The 19,508-nt window shown below is 42.7% G+C and overlaps 1 protein-coding gene across 1 annotated transcript; it reads right to left on the bottom strand.

The window, feature by feature from the left end:
* Positions 1–355: 355 nt before the first annotated feature.
* Positions 356–15,252, bottom strand: shisa2a (shisa family member 2a). The gene is made up of 2 exons (XM_055643586.1): positions 14,389–15,252; positions 356–1,309 (listed from the first exon to the last, which is right to left on the bottom strand). The coding sequence occupies exons 1-2, from the start codon at positions 14,675–14,677 to the stop codon at positions 780–782; spliced, it is 819 nt and encodes a 272-aa protein (XP_055499561.1). The 5' UTR covers positions 14,678–15,252; the 3' UTR covers positions 356–779.
* Positions 15,253–19,508: the final 4,256 nt, after the last annotated feature.

Here is a 19,508-nt window from a genome sequence, read left to right as displayed (position 1 = left end):
ATGGAACAAATCATGGAGGCACAGGAGAACGCAGATGTTGGAATCTCGTGCAAAAACCCCCCAAAATGCTGAAGAAACTCAGCAGTTCAGGCAGCATCAACGGAGGGAAACGGACTTGATTTTGGGTCAGGACCCCTCTTCAGAAGAAGTGTTCCATTCAGAAACAAATCTACATTGTTGACACGCGAGTGTCGGAGGTCAAGGGGAGACATGGCAGAACAATATAAAAATATGAGAGACACAGGGTAGTCGGTCCGAACCTGTCTTCCAGGATGGAAATGTTACACTTCGAGGGGATAGTTTTCAGGTGAGATGGGGGGAGTTTAAAGGAGATGTGTGGGATAATTTTCACACACACACACACACACATGTGGAACACACTGCCAGGAGTGGGTGTTGGAAGCAGATCAAATATGCACATGACCATGCATGGAAAAGGGACATAGATCACATGCAGACAGAGGAAAGTAGTTGAACATGTGATAATGTTTGGCGTAGACACAATGGGCCACAGGGCCTGTTCCTGTGCTGTTCCATGTGTTTATGACCCCGCTAAGTTCCTCCAGCACTTTGTTCAATGGAACAAATAACGTTGTAACGATTCAGTTATTCCAGTGAGAGGAGCAGAAAATGCAGCATTAAAAGTTCACATATTGCGGTAAGATTAAAATGAAGGAACACTATTTAAATTATTGGCTTTGACTAAATATTTCAATTTCTATCAACACAGAACATGTTAAAGATTCCGTGAAAACTCAAGTCCTTTTCGCAGATGAATCTTACAGAGTCACAGTTGGGTACATCAGCTGGTCTGCATTTAATGGCCCAGTTGTATAAGGATTGTTGGGCTGTTGTGCATACCCTGTTCTATCCACGTATGCAGAAGCCATGACTAATGTATGATCCGGAGGGATCCCATAGCTGAGATATTGTGCTGGTAGGAAAGGATTCCCTGTGGATTGGGAAGGCAAGAACTGTTGAGCTTGGTGACACCCCACGATGGGGAAGTTGGTGGGCATGTTCATGTAGAGGTTAATGGCATCCGTGCCCATGGAACAGATGTTGTTCTGCCGCCCCATCGAGCTCCGGGTCGAAGTGGTGGTGGTGCTGGAGGTGGAGTGGCGTGAAGGGGTTCTGATGCCCGTCGGGGGAATGGGCTCCAGCAATCGGTTCTGGGTGGGGGCTTCCTGATGGGTCTCCTCGGGCTTTGGCTTCAAGCACCTGCAGCAGCAAATGGCAATGAACGAACCAACTATGACGAAGGCCACAAAAATGGAACCGACGACGAGGAACGGCAAATACATGGGAACTGCAAAGGAAACAACAAGAGCCCGTTAGCATGGAGCACGACATTTTGCAATGGCATAAAAAAAAGGGGTGGAATCCAACATTAGTAACTGGTGCAGGAGCCTGAAGACGGCAACAACCAGGTTCAGGAATAGTTACATCCCCACAGCCGTCAGGCTATTAAACCTGGCTCGGACAAAACTCTGATTATTAATAACCCATTATCTGTTATTTGCACTTTATCAGATTATTTATTCATATGTGTATATATTTATATTATGGTATATGGACACACTTATCAGTTTTGTAGTAAATGCCTACTATGTTCTGTGTGCTGAAGCAAAGCAAGAATTTCATTGCCCCATACAGGGACACATGACAATAAACTCACTTGAACTTGGTGATATACCCGAAAATTAAACACAACCTCCAAATAGGCTCCAAACTATATAAACGTGGGCATTGATCTGAAGAAGGGTCTCGACCCGAAACGTCACCCATTCCTTCTCTCCAGATGCTGCCTGTCCTGCTGAGTTACTCCAGTATTTTGTACATAAACGTGCACATTGTTTTTGCACTATTATTGTCTATTTATTTGTCTGCTTTTAATATATCCCTATGTTTACATATCTGTGGCGGTGCTGCAAGTAAGAATTTCATTGTTCCGCTTGAGGACATGTGACAATCAAACACCCTTGACACTTGAAATGTGCATTCATTACAGTTCCTTTGGAATCAAACTTTGGACACGGAATAATACACAGGCAATGATTACCTCAATGGGCATATGGTGCAACAAAGGACACATAAAGCTCTGTTTAAAAACAGGATTACAATTCGCTACCTGGATCGCACGATTTGTGGAGTGAGAAAGTTCACATTTCAGTTCAATCAGCCCGTTTGATCACGGGAAAAAGGAGGTGCAAGTGTGAGGGGAGAACAAGAGGAATGTCTGCAACAGGATGAACACAAGTTGCAATTCAAGCAGCACGCGGCTGATAAAAATGCTGACACTGCAATCTTTAAATAAAAGCAGCAAACCTTGGAAGTACTCAGCAGGTTCGGCTGCAGCTCAGAGAGTACAAGTTTAGTTTATTGTCACGTGTAGCGAGTTGCAGTGAAAAGCTTTTGTTGTGTGCTAACCAGTCAGCGGAAAGACAATACTTGATAACAATTGGGCCCACCACAGTGCACAGATGCATGATAGCTGGGAATAACGTGAATAACATTGAGTGCAAGATAAATTCTAGCAAAGTCTGATCAAAGAGAGTCCAAGGGTCCACCAAGAGGTCAACAATAGCTCAGGACGGCTCTCTAGTTGTTAGTAGAAACATAGAAAAATAGGTGTAGGAATAGGCCATTCGGCCCTTCGAGCCAGCACCACCATTCAATGTGATCATGGCTGATCATCTAAAATCCATTCCTGCATTTTCCCCATAATTCTTTGATTCCTTTAGCCTCAAGAGCTAAATCTAACTCTCGCTTGAAAACATCCAGTGAATTGGCTTCCACTGCCTTCTGTAGCAGAGAATTCCACAGATTCACAACCCTGGGTGAAAAAATGTTTCCTCATCTCAGTCCTAAGCTGCCTACTCCCTATTCTTAGACTGTGACCCCTGGTTCTGTACTACCCCAACATCGGGAACATTTTTCTTGAATCTAGTCTGTCCAATCCTTAAGAATTTTATGTTTCTATACAATCCCCTTGCATCCTTCTAAATTCCAGTGAATACAAGCCCAGTCGACCCATTCTTTCATCATGTGATAGCCCTGCCATCCCAGGAATGAACCTGGTGAACCAATGCTGCACTCCCTCAATAGCAATAATGTCCTTCCTCAAATTAGGAGACCAAATTTGCACACAATACTCCAAGTGCGGTCTCACCAGGGCCCTGTACAACTGTAGTAGGACCTCCTTGCTCCTAAACTCAAATCCTCTCGCAATGAAGGCCAACATGCCATTAGCTTTATTCACTGCCTGCTGTACCTGCATGTTTACTTTCAGTGACAGATGTACAAGCACACCCAGGTCTTGTTACACCTCCCGTTTTCCTAATCTGACACCATTCTGATAATAATCTGCCTTCCTGTTCTTGCCACCAAAGTGAATAACCTCACATTTATCCATATTATACTGCATCTGCCCACTCACCCAACCTATCCAAGTTTCACTGCGGCCTCAAAGCATCCTCCTCACAGCTCACACTGCCACCCAGCTTTGTGTCATCCACAAACTTGGGAGATGTCACAATTAATTCCCTCATCTAAATAGTTAACACATATAGTAAATATATGGGGTCCCAACCCTGAGCCGGCACCCCACTAGTCACTTCCTGCCATTCTGAGCAGGACCTATTCCTATTCTTTGCTTCCTGCTCCCATTCAGTGCTCTATCCATGTCAATACCCTACCCCCAATACCATGTGCTCTAATTTTGCACACTAATCTCCTGTGTGGGACCTTGTCAAAGGCTTTTTGAAAGTCCAGATACACCACATCGACTGGCCCTCCCTTATCCATTCTACTTGTAACATCCTCAAAAAATTCCAGTAAATTAGTCAAGCATGATTTCCCCTTCATAAATCCATGCTGACTTTGACTGATCCTGTCACTGCTTTCTAAATGTGCTGCTATAACATCTTTAATAATTGACTCCAGCATCTTCCCCACTACAGATGTAAGGCTGACTGGTCTACAATTCCCCGTCTTCTCTCTCACTCCTTTCTTAAAAAGTGAAGTTACATTGGCTACCCTCCAGTCCACAGGAACTGATCCACAGTCAAGAGAACATTGGGAAATGATCACCAATGCATCTACGATTTCTACGGCCTCCTCCTTGACTAGTCTGGGAAGCAGACCATCGGGCCCTGGGGATTTATCTGCCTTCCGTCCCAACAGTTCACCTAACACCATTTCCTGACTAATGTGGATTCCCTTCGGTTCATCCCTCCCCTAGATCCTCATTCACCTAGTATTTCTGAGAGATTGGTTCTGTCTTCACTAAAGAAGATACAAACAAAGTAATCGTTTAACGTCTGAAGAAGGGTTTCGGCCCGAAACGTTGTCTTTTTCCTTCGCTCCATAGATGCTGCTGCACCCGCTGAGTTTCTCCAGCTTTTTTGTGTAATCGTTTAACTGTTCTGCCATTTCCTTGTTTCCCATTATAAATTCACCTCTGATTGTAAGGGACCTACATTTGTCTTAACTAATCTTTTCCTTTTTACATACAAGAAGCTTTTAGAGTCAGTTGTATATTCCCCGCAAGTTTTCTTTCATGCTCTTCCCCCCTCTCTTAATTAACCCCTTTGTCCTCCACTGTTGAGTTCTAAATTTCTCCCAGTCCTCCGTTTTGCTGCTTCCTCTGGCCAATATATATGACCCTTCCCTGAATTTAACACTATCCTTGATTTTCCTCATTAGCCACAGTTGAGCCACCTTCCCTGTTTTAGTTTTTCACCAGACAGGAATGAACAATATCTGGAGTTCATCCATGCGGTCTTTAAATCTTTGCCATTGCATCTACACCATCAACCCTTTAAGTATAATTTGCCAGTCTGTCCCGGCCAATTCCCATCTCATAGCTTCACAAGTCTCCTCTCTTTAGGTTCAGGACCCTAGTCTCTGAATTAACAGTGTCACTCTCCATCCTAATGCAGAATTCCACCATATTATGGCCAAGGGGCTCTGCCAACTAATCCTTCCTCATTTCACAATACCCAGTCTACGATGGCCTGCCCTCTAGTTGGTTCTTCTACATTTTGGTTTAAAAACCCACTCCGTACACATTCCAAGAAATCCTCCTCCTCAGCACTGCTATCTATTTGGTTGGCCCAATCTATATGTAGATTAATGTCAACCATGATAACTACTGTCTCTCTGCTACATGCATCCCTAATTTCCTGCTTGATGCTATCCCCAACCTCCCTACTGCTGTTTGGTGGTCTGTATACAACTCCCACAAGCATTTTCTGCCCTTTGCTATTTCGCAGTTCTACCCGTACCATACCCAGTCGACAACATCCAAGCTAATGTCTCTCCTGGCTATTGCATTAATCTCCTCTTTAGCCAGTAGTGCCACCCCACCTCTTCTTCCTTTCTGTCCATCCTTCCTGAATATTGAATACCCCTGCATGTTTAGCTCCCAGCCTTGGTCACCCTGGAACCATGTCCCTGTAATTCCAATTATATCATATCCCTTAACTACTGACTGCGCATTCAATCCATCCACCTTATTACGAATGCTCCTTGCATTAAGGCACAAAGCTTTCAGGTTTTTCTTATCTCCCTTCTACCTTTTGCTTCTGTCCTTCTATGGCCCTCTGTCTCCTTGCATTGGTTCCCATCCCCCAGCCGTTTGAACGTGACCTTTAATACACTCTCGTCCCCGTTAACTGCACACATACGCTTCCACGTTGTTGACTCCACCTCCCCACTGTTTAGTTTAAACCCACTCATGTAGGATGGTTCAGTTCCTAAGGTCGTAAGGAATAGGAGTACAATTTGGCCATTCGGCCCATCAAATCCACTCTGCCATTCAATCATGCCTGATCTATCTCTTCCTCCTAACCCCATTCTCCTGCCTTCCCCCCATAACCTCTGACACCTGCTGCCTGATAACAGCTGGGAAGAGAGGAAGAGTGTTAACATTTTAGGTCAGTGATGGTTCATCAGATGTTGCCTGACTGCGACAGTCTTAAACCGATTCTGTTTTTATTTCAGATCTCCACATTGTTTTGAGTTGGTACATGAAGTCGAGTGCTGGTGATGATAAGGTCAATTTTTTATGAATCATTTGTAAGGACATGAAATAAATAATGACAAATAGTATGTACTAAAAAATGTCCCAAGTTTTACTAATGCTTTAAAAAAAATCCTGCAATTATCTAATGTGATTACTGCTTAATTGGGTGTAGCACAGAATTGGTGCTGAAGGAGCAATCTCACAGCTTCATCAAACCAGACTCAATCCTGGTGTGTAGGGAGGAACTGCAGATGCTGGTTTACATCAAAGACAAGACACAACATGCTGGAGTAACTCAGCGGGACAGGCAGCATCTCTGGAGAGAAGGAATGGGTGACGTTTCGGGTTGTGACCCTTTTTCAGGCTGAAGCTTCAGTTTGAAGAAGGGTCTCGACCCGAAACGTCACCCATTCCTTCTCTCCAGAGATACTGCCTGTCCTGCTGAGTTCAGTCCTGGTGTGTCAGCCTGGAGTTCTGCTGCCACATTTTAGTTATCTTCCAGATACTCACGTATCCTACTTGTCAGTTGGTAGGTTAATGGGCCACTGTAAATTGCTGCTAATGTGTTTTTCGTGCCTCTCTCTATGACCCTCTCTAATTCAAGACTGTGAATGAAATAAATCAAGTAAACTGGGATCAGGGTGAACAGGGGAAAACAACTCTTTACATTCTTAACTAGAAACAGAGAACGGCAGAAGCTGGTTTATACCAAAGATAGACACCAATGTGCTGGAGTAACTCAGCGGGTCGGGCAGCATCTCTGGAGAAAGAAGATAGATGACGTTTTGGGTCATGATTAAGTTAGATTTAAAGACTGTGAAACTCACATGTTTTTTTTTAAATGGAAAGATTGGATTGAGGGGGAGAAATATAAAAAGGAAATAGGAAGAATGAAAAACTACTTGTGATTTTTTTTTTTTTTTTTTTTTTTTTTTTTTAAGTGTCCAGTTACCATAAGGTCCTGCTAAAGAATCCAGACATGCAACAAATTAATTAAAGGCCTACGCGATTAATTATCCTCATCGCCTAACAAATGTGCTGGTGAGTGAAACGGATAAGATATTCATGCAAAGACAGAAACTGCATTTCCTTCATTGAATAGGTCAAGTACCTACTGGTTCTGCAAAGCTAACAACGAAAAGTGCATTTCTTAAAGAATGAAATTTCAATTACTTCACCTAATCCTCAATTCATATATTGGTGAGCAGCATTGGCGTGCTTGGCCTTGCCAGCTTTCAAAAAAAGGTGTGGGGAAAATGGGTTTTTCCACCAGTATGTGAGCACAGGAAAGAGAGAGGGGGCAGAGGTGTTATTTGTAATTGGAAAATTTCAATCTTCCTATCGTTGGGAAATGCGAGGTGTCGTTCCACCCGTTTGCGCGAGGCTTCATTCTGATAAAGGAGGACGGAATAGTAATGATATGGAGAGGGGAGTTAAAATGACGGTCCCATATTGTATTCTATTCATAATAATAATAATAATAATAATGTTTATTTATATAGCACTTTTCAACAAAACCAGTATTTGAACCAAAGTGCTTTACAGAACCAGTATTTGAACCAAAGTGCTTTACAGAGATTGATTAAATTAATTGAACAGATCATACATGCAAACCATATTCCTTCTTCACCACTCTAACCGTCTGTGTTGCAACTTTCAGGAAACTATGGAATTCAGCAAATATTGATGTACAGCAGCACCATAAGGTCCTCCTGTTCATCAGTAGTCCTTGGAGCATTGCCATTTCCTAGTATACATGTGCTTCACCTATCTGACTTGCCAAAATACATCACCTTACACTTGTCGAGCTTAAATTGCACGAGCTGACATTCCACCCAACTAATCTACATGGTCTGTAGTGTTGACCAACCACCTTCACTACCCACACCATCAAATTTCTTGTCATCTGATCGCTTACTATTTTTTATCTCCAATATTTACATCCAAATGACATACAGTGATGATATTTATTTTTAAAACAAGGAATACATCTTTGAGAGCATGGGATGAATTTTAGTGACTCATGAAGTTCTGACCTGATAGAAGCATATACAATTGTAAGCGCCATTAATATGGAATGATAGAGTCTTTTCACGTTGCAGGGATATCAAAAACAAGAGGGCAGAGGAACAAATTTTAGATGGGGATTCGAAAGGTAATAATAGTTTAGATTTAAATGCACAGAATGGTTGATATCTAGAACATGCTGTCTGAAGAGTTTGCGGAGCCAGATACAATCACAACTCTCAAGAAACCCTTACACAGACACCTGCATAGAGGAAGCATACAGTCCTATTGCAGGCAAAAGGGATCAATGAAGATGTGCAATGGTCAGCATGGACAGAGTGGGCTGAAGGGCCCCATTCACAGCTCAATGGCTCTTCAGGCAAAGTCAACAATCATTGGTTAGCTTAATTTACTTACTCGCTAGAATTTAGAAGATTGAGGAGGATCTTATAGAAAATTACAGAATTCTTAAAGGGTTGGACAGGCTAGATGCAGGAAGATTGTTCCCAATGTTGGGGAAGTCCAGAACAAGGGGTCACAGTTTAAGGATAAGGGGGAAATCTTTTAGGACCGAGATGAGAAGAACATTTTTCACACAGAGAGTGATGAATCTCTGGAATTCTCTGCCACAGAAGATAGTTGAGGCCAGTTCATTGGCTATATTTAAGAGGAAGTTGGATGTGGCCCTTGTGGCTAAAGGGATCAGGGGGTATGGAGAGAAGGCAGGTACAGGATATTGAGTTGGATGATCAGCCATGATCATATTGAATGGCGGTGCAGGCTCGAAGGGCCGAATGGCCTACTCCTGCTCCTATTTTCTATGTTTCTATGTTAATGTCACTCTCGGGGAAAATGTTAGACACAATCATGAAAGACACAATATCAGGATATGTGGAAGAATTTATGGCAATCAGACATGGTCAACATAATTTGCTGAAAGGGAAATGATATATGACCATTTTATTGGTGATTTTTAGGAAGCAAGGGAAAGAGTGTTTTTATTTGTGTTAAAGCTGGAATAAACTGCCTTGAAACATGTGGTTCTAACAAAGCCTAAACCACACTACATTAAAAAGGGTGGCTGGTGAGCATGTACATATTGTTAGTTTGTTATAAAATTGTTTCAAGATCAGTACATCAGACATAAAATTTCATCTGTTGTTCTACACAAGTTGTCCATATGATTCGAATTTAAATTTCTAAAACAAGAACGTTTTGGGTCATATCCAGGCAATTTATAAAAAACAGATCAATTAGCAGAAGTATTACCATGTAAACAGGCCCTTTGGCCCACTGAGTCTGTGCCCATAAAAAGATCACCCATACACTAGCTCTATGTTCTTCCTGTATCAAGTGACATCTGGTGGGATGTGTTCAGTTATAACGTCAAGTGATGACGGATCATGTTTGTCAAGCATTCTGCCCGCCAGCACGGATAAACAATTTACCAAGAATCATCCACTGAAACCGTGCATGTAGGAGGCCCAAGTGGGCAAGAGAGTGAAGGATAATCACCACATACAGATAGAAACTAGTAGCAGCTCTGAAATAGAAGGGGACAGATTGGATGGTAATCCTGTTGTGCAAGCACTTAATTTTATATAGAAAAAACATTCATTTTAAATCATGGAATTTTTTAGTCGCAAAACAGAACACATTTAGAACTGCACTTTTAGGACAGGAAGGAATTTTAACTTGCCAGAAGAAAACTGACAGGATTGAGTCAGGCATTCATTTTATACCCTGACTGGTCACTGTTCAGAGTCAAATCAAATGTGGTCTAAAAAGGGACAGTGGTCTTGATCCAGTGGATTTTGCAACATGTGGGTTGGATTAAAATTACTACATGGAGTCCGATTGTTACAAAACTTCATAACCAGTTATAAACACACTTCTTGGGGCTTCAGCAGCCTGGCCTCATTTTTTTTTTCTCATGCAATCTCCACTTGGCAGAAAGAAAGTTTGTTCTGGGACTAGGGGAGTGTCCTGGTTTACCACCTAGTCAATGGAAGTTATTCATGTAAAGATATATATACGCATGCACAAACACACTCTGTACACTTTCTCCAGCTCTTATTGAATATTTTGGCAACACCAGTCGAGGGCCATTTTAAACTTTGTCATTTAAGATATTAAATATACATTTTAATATCAACAGTAGAAAATTACGACTGACTCGTGTTGGAGCTGTGGAAGCGATTCATTTAAGATTCACTAGGATTGTACCATGAGAATGAATTAGCTTTTTCCACTAGAACTGTTCATAACTCCACCAGTTATAGGAGCATAATTAGTCTAGTCAACCTATCAATCTACTTGGCCATTCAATAATGGCCGATGTATCTTTCCCTCTCAACCACATTCTCCTGCCTTCACCCCATAACCCCTGGTACTCTTACTCTTACTAATGAAGAAACTGTCAATCGCCACCTTAAAAATATCCAACTACAAAGTTAAGAATTAAAGGTTTTCAGAGGTTCAAAGAGGATATTAGTAAGGGTGTCAGGGGTTATAAGGAGAAGGCAGGAGAATGGGATTGAGAGGGCAAGATAAGGCAGCCATGATTGGATGACAGAGTAGACCTGATGGGCCAAATGGCCTAATTCTGCTCGAATAATTTATGAACATATAGTATTAGATAGCTTCCACTGGATGGCTCGAGAACACACAAATGCGTAGATTGAGGATCATCGAAAGAAATTGCAAACTCCCTCTCTCCAATGGCAGTTGCAACATGACAATGTTCATTACAAATTCATTACAGCCAATAACTGTATCCAACATATAGTTGGACAAGTACTTGACAAGAAAGAAAACAATGCAGGGAGCAAATTTGTAGTAGAAAAAAAGTTTGTGAACTATATGGCCCCATGTTTGAACAAGGAATGGACCAAATTAACCAACTCTTTCAAGGGCCAGAGCTTGGGGTCCAACATGGCCAGATTCTATTAGACAGGCGGAAATCTTCCAAGATTTCTAATCCTAAATATTGGCTGCACAGGGCTGCTAGATCACGACAGAATCTTATTCTGTGCAATACTTCAAGTAAAGACCTAGAGGACAGAGTGAAGGTGATTGACAAGAGAACCGAATCCCATGAGGATTTTTTTTAATATTAAGGAGTGATTAAGATCTAACAGAAACACCAGGTGTAGAAGTGAGGCCCTTGTTCAATTGTGATATTCAAAAGGGAAATGGATTATCATCAGAGAGGGAAAAGATAAATCACAACTATATGGAGGAAGTAAGGAGGTGGGGACAGCTAGATTGTACTTGCATTGTTGTGGTACATCGGCCAAATTGCTTGCGCACTATAACCACTGTGATTTTGAATTGTATAGCCTTCCAACATCATTGCCAACATTCACAAGATCAATGGCAAATTGAAAGTATTTAAGATGCCAAATCCCTGAGAGGCATGCCTCAAGAACTGGTCCAGAACGCAGCCGCCCGACTCATCACCCACACCAAATCCTGGCATCACATCACTCCAGTCCTCAAACAACTTCACTGGCTTCCCATCTCCCACCAGATCACCTACAAAATCCTGGTCCTCACCTACAAAGCCCTCCACCATCTGCCCCCCCCCCCCCCCCCCCCCCATATCTCACTGACCTCCTCTCCCCCTACCAACCCTCACGGTCCCTCAGATCAACATCAGCCAGTCTCCTCTCCATCCACAAGTCCAACCTCCGCAGTTTTGGGGACAGAGCCTTCTCCAGGGCAGCTCCCAGGCTCTGGAACTCCCTCTCCCAACTGATCCGCAATTCCGTATCCCTCACCATCTTCCAGTCCCGCCTCAAGACCCATCTCTTCACCTCTGCCTATCCTTAGCCCCACGTCCCCCTCCCTTTTCATCTGTGCGTGAATTGCCTCATATTGTGTTTTGAATTTGAATTCTGTCTTTAATTTGTGTACTAGTCTTGTCTCTACTATTTATTTCATTCCCCTTACATGTTTTTCCTCTACTTGCTAAATTTTTGTAAGGTGTCCTTGAGACTCTTGAAAGGCGCCCATAAATAAAATGTATTATTATTATTATTATTATCAAGAATGGATTAAACATCTTCAGAAGAGGATTTTAACAAGTGTTGACCTTGATGAAGTACCTTTTCACTTTGATTATGATGATATTTATTTCCACAGATGTAGTTTTTAAGAGCCCATAGTTCCCCAAGTATGTAGACATGCACTCGAATCATCATGGCATAGAAGGTGAACTGGCTAAATGCTGGAAAGTGAGATGGGTACTCAATGGCCTACATGGACCGAGTGAAACCCACTTCTGTGCTCATACAAAAAGTGGCCACATGAGTGGCAAGGACATTTTCTTAAAGATTGGCACAAATAACTGTGCATGACACTATTGAAGGTATAGACACCAAAAATACATGAAGAATTTTTGGTTTTGTATAATTTTAAATCTGCATAAAGTTTACTTTTGTAAAACATTTCTGTGCTATATAACTATGACAATAATGCCTCCCAGAAGCAATCGTTTCAGCAAACACCACAATACCTTGAAGAGGTGTAATAATGGAGAAAAGCAGAGAGCGGAAATAAACTGAGACATGTTTCTGATAGCCAGCACAGGCACGATGGGCCAAATGGCTTTCAATGCAGTAAAGAATGGTTCATTGCTAGCGCAAAAAGGAATTAACAGCTGTAATCAGAAAGGAGGACCAAATCTGAGACATTAGGACCTCTGACATATTATCAAGATGTTAGCCCACATATTTTGAGGATTAGCTGTAATGGAGATGAGGATGAATTTCCTTAGCTAGAGGGAGGTGAATGTGTGGAAATCATTGCCACACATGGCAGTGGAAGGCAAGACATTGTGTATTTTTGAAGTGGCGATTGATCGGTTATTGATTAGGAAGGACAGCAAAGGTTACAGGTAGAAGGCAGGAGAATGGGGTTGGAGGGGGGAAATAGATCAGTCGTGATTGATTGGTGGAAGAGACTCGATGAACTGAACCACCTAATTCTGCTCCTGTGTCATGTCATAAGGAATAGGAGTTGAATTAGGCCATTCGGCCTATCAAGTCTACTCCGCCATTCAATCATGGCTGATCTATCTCCCCCACTTAACCCCATTCTCCTGCCTTTGCTCTGTAAACACTGACACCCATACTAATCAATTTATGTCTTACCCTGTAACTAACTTCCTGTAAATTCCATGTCATGTTAGTAAAACATCTTATAAGAGTAATTAACATGAGGGAAACAAACTATTTTCATCAATTCACAAGTCAAGTGTTTAATCGTCATGTGTACAGAAACAGAACAGCGTAGTCCTTGAATGAAGTGTTCTCTAGAAATGCTGCCTGTCCAGCTGAATTACTCCAGCACTTTGTTTCCCTTGTGTTTTCAATGAATTTCTTACTTACAGCAGCACAACAGGTTTTTAAACACAGCACTCAATAGATAACATAACAAACTAGAACTTTGCCTGGGGTTATGGGGAGGAGAATGGGTTTGAGAGGGAAAGATAGATCAGCCATGATTGAATGACAGAGTGGACTTGATGGGCCGAATGGCCCAATTATCCTGCTAAAACGTGTGAACTTTGTGCACTCCAACACTTTGTGTCTATCTTCAAACAAAAAAAAAAGTCCAGTAAATAAAATAAACCACTGGCATGGTGGGTTGGTTACGACAAGATGCTGTGGTAGACACAAAATACTGGAATAACTCAGCGGGTCAGGCAGCATCTCTGGAGAGAAGGAATGTGTGACGTTTCAGGTCGAGACCGTTCTTCAGACTGAAGCTCTGGGTTGGAAGTGCTCATATCTTCAGGTGTTTATCTACATACTCAGAGAACTATGAGCTCCTGAAAACTACATCTGTGGAAAGATGCATCTCCAGAATCAGATGGAAGAAAGAAAAATGGGTGCAGGGATAGGCCATTCAAGATTCAAGAGATTCAAGAGAGTTTATTGTTGTGTGTCCCAGATAGGACAATGAAATTCTTGCTTTGCTTCAGCACAACAGAATATAGAAGGCATAAATACAGAACAGATCTGTGTGTCCATATACCATTGTATAAATATATACACACATCAATAAATAAAACAGATAAAGTGCAAGTAAACACTTTATTGGGATATTAATGTTCAGAGTTTTGTTTGAGTTGAGTTCATTGGCTGTGGGGGAAGTGGCTGTTTCTGAACCTGGCCGTTGCTGCCCTTCGAGCCAGCACCGCCATTCAATATAATCATGGATGATCATCTAAAATCAGTATCCTGCTTCCCCCCATATCCCTTGATTCCCTTAGCCCCAAGGGCTAAAGCTAACTCGGAACTAAGTTGACGAAGGACCTGTGGGTGTGGGGGAGAAAGTGGCCATACCTGATGCAGATTTCCCTTGGGTTCCCGGCTCCTGGTGGACGTTCCTGTCGTTGTCGCAGACGCCCTGGTCCAGGCGGTTGTCCAGGAGCGAGCAGCAATACCTGAGACCGCAAGAGCCGCAGCACAAGGTGGCCTCCTGGCCGTCGTATCTCTCGGGGCACTGGAAGCCGGCGTGCCAGCTGCCGTTACTGTCAGACCAGCCGTGACAATACTCCCCCGAGGCGGCGCGAACACCGCACAGCCTGTTGGCGAGGAGGAGAAGCAAGGTCCCAAACCGAGCAGCCCCCATTGCTACCAATTAAAAAACACACACACACACACACACACACACACAAATCCCGGTGCAAGTAGAGCGACACGGCTCACAAACAAAAAAAAAGTCGAAAAAAGTGAGAAAATGGGTAGTAAAGAATAAGTTAAAGCAAAGTTCTCCTGACTGTCGCCTTCTTTCTTCACGCTGCTGTCCCCGGGCTCAGGCTGCGGACAACGGGGGGCGGGTTGCAGGAGTTTTCCTTCATTCCTCAGTGTAACATAGCTCCATTCATGGCGCTCGCCGGCCAAACTTCCAGCACAAGGATCGCCGCCGATGTTTCCATCTGCGAGCGCCGCTCTCCACCGATGTGCAACAATGGGACAAGTGTAGCCACACGCTGCAGCCCGCTACAATGTATGAGACACGCCAAGAGCCCGCTACAATGTATGAGACACGCCAGCAGCCCGCTACAATGTATGAGACACGTTACAATGTACGAGGCACGCTACAATGTGTGAGATGCACACGCTGCAGCGGCGACTAAACCTTGCCCTCCTTCCATTCGGCTTTACCTCGCAGTCTGCTGCTTTTTTTTTGGTGGGGGGGCTGGTGGGGAGTTGATCTTTCGCTTAAACTCTGCTGAGTGAATTTCCATAGGTTGGACTTCTTTCACCAATCCGGCACCAGGAGACAGACCAGCGAGGCTCCGCCCGTGTGGAGGCTCCGCGTCCCGGGGAGAGCGTCCACCCACCACCCGCTGCCAGCATGACCCACAACTTTTACCCTTGTCCACACCATAGATCCTATAGGATCTTTGGTCCACACAGCCGACGTCTGCACCTCCCAGCACAGCATGTCCCATCAATTTCTAGGCTTACGTCCACACCCGGGTGGTTTTGAAAAGGCTGTCCATGGGAGATTTCCGTGACCATTGGACACCGCGTGGGGTGGAGGGTATCCTCAATAGAGATAGGGAAGTAGTTAATATAATATTTAATACTATTTGTCTATTTTGTATTATGGCGGTGTGTTTGTATATTTGTGTGTATTTTCTGTAAATAGTTAATTTTTTTTTTAAACTGTGAAAAAAAAGTATGTCCCATCAATTGAAACAAAGACCGAAAAGACGGCGTCTGCAATATTTTAAATTTTACTTTTAACCTCAATTCAGAATTCAGAATGAATACAACCAAAACTGTGCAAAAACTCATCAAAGTGCCCATACTGGGTATCCCCCAGTAATGTTCGCATCTTTTTCTTCACTTCAGAAATTAACTTTTTGTTTTCAGAATGAGAAATATCTCCAAAACAAAAAAATGTCGGTTTATATATTCAGTGGTATCACACGGGAATGTTTGCATCTTTTCCTGAATTTACAAATGAAAACTTTTCAGAATATGAAATGAGCGAATAATAAAAACTGCAAAAGCTCCTCATGCATTCTCAGTGTCTATGCATTCATTAGTTAATGCTCAGTGGTGAATGTGCCTTTTAAAACTTAATATATAAAGATTATTCAGAATTGTAAAAGTATATATACAAACCAAAAAGTCCCAAAAACTTTTCAAGCCATCTCACTGTCCATACATTCAATACTGTCATAGTGTTTGAACTTTTTATCATTTCAAAAATAAATTTTATTCAGAGGACAAAATGTACACAAAACAAAACTATGCATAAACTCTTCAAGTAGTCCCAGTGTCTATCTGTTCAATAGTGTCATGCTCAGTAGTATTCGCACCTATCTTTTTAAAAAATCAAAATAAACTTTATTCAGAATATAAAACATATGCAAACCAAGAACTGTGCAAAAATTCTTCCGACATTCTCAGCGGCTACAGATACATTCATTAATGTCGTATTTGATAGTGTTTGCAGAAATACCATTATACCCAACACCCTTGCCACCTACGCAAGCTTCAGTGCTTCCTCATGGACATCTCACTCTGCTGGGAGGTCAACAAGTTTCGGGAAGACCAAAGAGCGTCTTTCACCGAGTTGATGACCTTCCAGCAGCACTTGACATCTGTCACTGAATGCTTCCCTGGGAACAGCCTGTAAATCAGCGAGTCCTCTATTACACAGTTGTTCGGGATAAACCGTGACAAGGACCCTTGTATCCTTCTCCAGACTCTCTTCGTAAATCTGCGAAAAGGTGGACAACCATCTCCTCTCCACAGCAGCCGTCCCGAGGGCAGTGTACGCTGGTAGTAAGATTTCGACGGTACAAGAAGAATCTGACAGGGAGTGCCCTTCTCACTGCCAGCCAAGCCAGGTCGGTGCTTGTTGGTGAGTTCTGGAGATGAGGCATTTCACCAGACCAGCCGGGCAGTCTGCTCTGGGAACCATGCCACAGGATCCATCAAGTCCTTTTCCTGCAGTGCCTGCAGGATGTTCGGTGCAGCCCACTGCCTGATTGACTTGTGGTCAAAGGTGTTGGTCCGAAAGAACCTCGCTGCAAAGGACAGGTGTTGCTGCAATATCCTGCAAACTGGCATATTGCACGGCATCTGCGCCAGGCCCATCCTTCGCAACACCAGGGACAGGTAGAACTTCAGCAGGGAGTGACACTTAGTGCCCACGTGCTTTTGTTCTATACACAGCTTAATGTGGTCACACACGAAGGTTGTCATGAAGGATGAGGGCAATGTTGGTCACACTTTAGCCCCCGTTGTCTGCTGATTTGAGCACCGTGAGCCCGTCGGACCGGGCCCGTCTTGAAACAAACCACAGGTGCTAAGGAACGCGGTTTACCAGCAGTGTGAGAATTTGTGAACAGACACCAGCAGTGCTTGAAGTTGAGCCTGATATTCAAGAGTAAAAGTGGCAAAATTATCAAAGAAATATATTTGAGGAAAGAAGTCAAACGAACCACCTTGGTAAGCACATCACTAGCTTTTGATTGATTGGAACTATAGAATGACAATTAATATTTTATGAATATAAATTAAGTTAGTTATTTGCTATTTTTAACAGAGGGATCATGCAGTTCAAAACAAAATGGTTGAAGTAGGTTAAATCCATGTCAACGGAAGTGTCAAGGGAATTTGTTTTTTCATTTGGCAAAATGCCAGGTATTTTACCTGTAAGGTATTGTAAGAGTATGAGGAGGTGTCTCGACCTAAATCGTCAACTATTCATTTTCTCCAGAGATGCTGCCTGACGGCTGGCTGCGTTACTCCAGTATTCTGTGTCTATCTTCAGTGTAAACCAGCATCTGCAGTTCCTTCCTACACAGGGTCTAACAACAAAGGGCACAGGATTTCTGCAGACACTCTCCCTTGCAGGGGCTGTGTTTCGTGTGTGCCAGGCGCCCTGATTATTTATGTGGGAAATTGCAGGGAAATGATATGGAAGAGGCCAATTCTGTTTAAAAGGTGTCACAAAATAAAATGAAGCAGTAGGAATCATTTCCTTGCCGTGTGTTTCTTTGATCTCGAAGGTCTAACCCAAGGATCAAATAAGCCATGAATTGTTGCTATTTCCAGATTACCCACATGGAATCTGAAATCTTGTGGTTTGCGGGATGCAAATCCGCCTTGCTTTTGCTGAACAGGAGGGTTTGGAAGGGAGTTTTTTAGTCTGTCTTAAAGTGTTATATATAAAGCGTTAATATTTAATTTAGGATGGTGAAATGAGATAAGAAGATGCAATTTATTTAATATATGAATGCATAAAATATATTTATTTATTTATTTATTTATAAAGTAAATCACCTTCCTGTTAAAATTGGACTTTTATAACACTTCAATTACAAACTTATTGCCATTGGAGCACTGAGCCGTACGTAATGAAAAGATTCCGAGCTGGATTGTGATCTGAATTCAATCATGTTGGAGGCTCCACAGTTCTAGATTAAGAAACCAAAATATCTACTGAAACTCTCCCTGGTGCAGTTCCAACTGAAAAAAATGGAGCTGAATATGGAGGTTGGTCAGAATTAGGCTCAATTATGATACTGCCGTTGCAATTCCCCATGCTCACATACATAGGAAAAGGATTTGCAGTTAACGTGACATTTTACAACAGCAGAAATTGGCATCCTAAATTTTACATCTGTGTTTATTTCCTGATTACACAGTGTAACTTGTGGATATCACGCTATTCATACGGCTTGTCTGAAATAGTTCCTGGTGTAAATTCCTGCCTTCAAAATAATACTCTGCATAAATGTGGGGTGTATCTGAAATCCCAATTATCAGTAATTTGAGAGATCAAAATTGCACACAATACTCCAGGTGTGGTCCCACCAGGGCCCTGTACAACTCCTTGCTCCTGAACTCAAATCCTTTTGCAATGAAGGCCAACATGTCATGAGCTTTCTTCACTGCCTGCTGTACCTGCATGCTTATTTTCAGTCACTGATGTACAAGCACACCCAGTTCTCGTTGCACCTCTCCTTTTCCTAATCTGACACCATTCTGATAATAATCTGCCTTCCTGTTCTTGACACCAAAGTGGATAACTTCACATTTATCCACATCATACTGCACCTGCCAAGCATCTGCTCACTGACCCAACCTATCCAAGTCACTCTGCAGCCTCATAGCATCTTCATCACGGCTCACACTGCCACCCTGCTTTGTGTCATCCGCAAACTTGGAGATGTCACATTTAATTCCCTCATCTAAATCATTAATATATATTGTAAGTAACTGGGGTTCAAGCACCGAGCCTTCCGGCACCCCACTGCCTGGCGTTCTGAAAAGGACCCGTTAATTCCTACTCTTTGCTTCCTGTCTGCCAACCAGTTCTCTACCCCAAATACCATGTGCTCTAATTTTGCACACTAATCTCTTGTGTGGGACCTTATCAAAGGATTTTTGAAAGTCCAGTTACACCACATCCACTGGGTCTCCTTTATCCA

This window comes from Leucoraja erinacea, chromosome 12 (genome assembly GCF_028641065.1).
Source record: "Leucoraja erinacea ecotype New England chromosome 12, Leri_hhj_1, whole genome shotgun sequence".
In the NCBI taxonomy this organism is placed as follows: domain Eukaryota; kingdom Metazoa; phylum Chordata; class Chondrichthyes; order Rajiformes; family Rajidae; genus Leucoraja; species Leucoraja erinaceus.
This window is presented reverse-complemented; position numbering and strand designations above follow the sequence as displayed.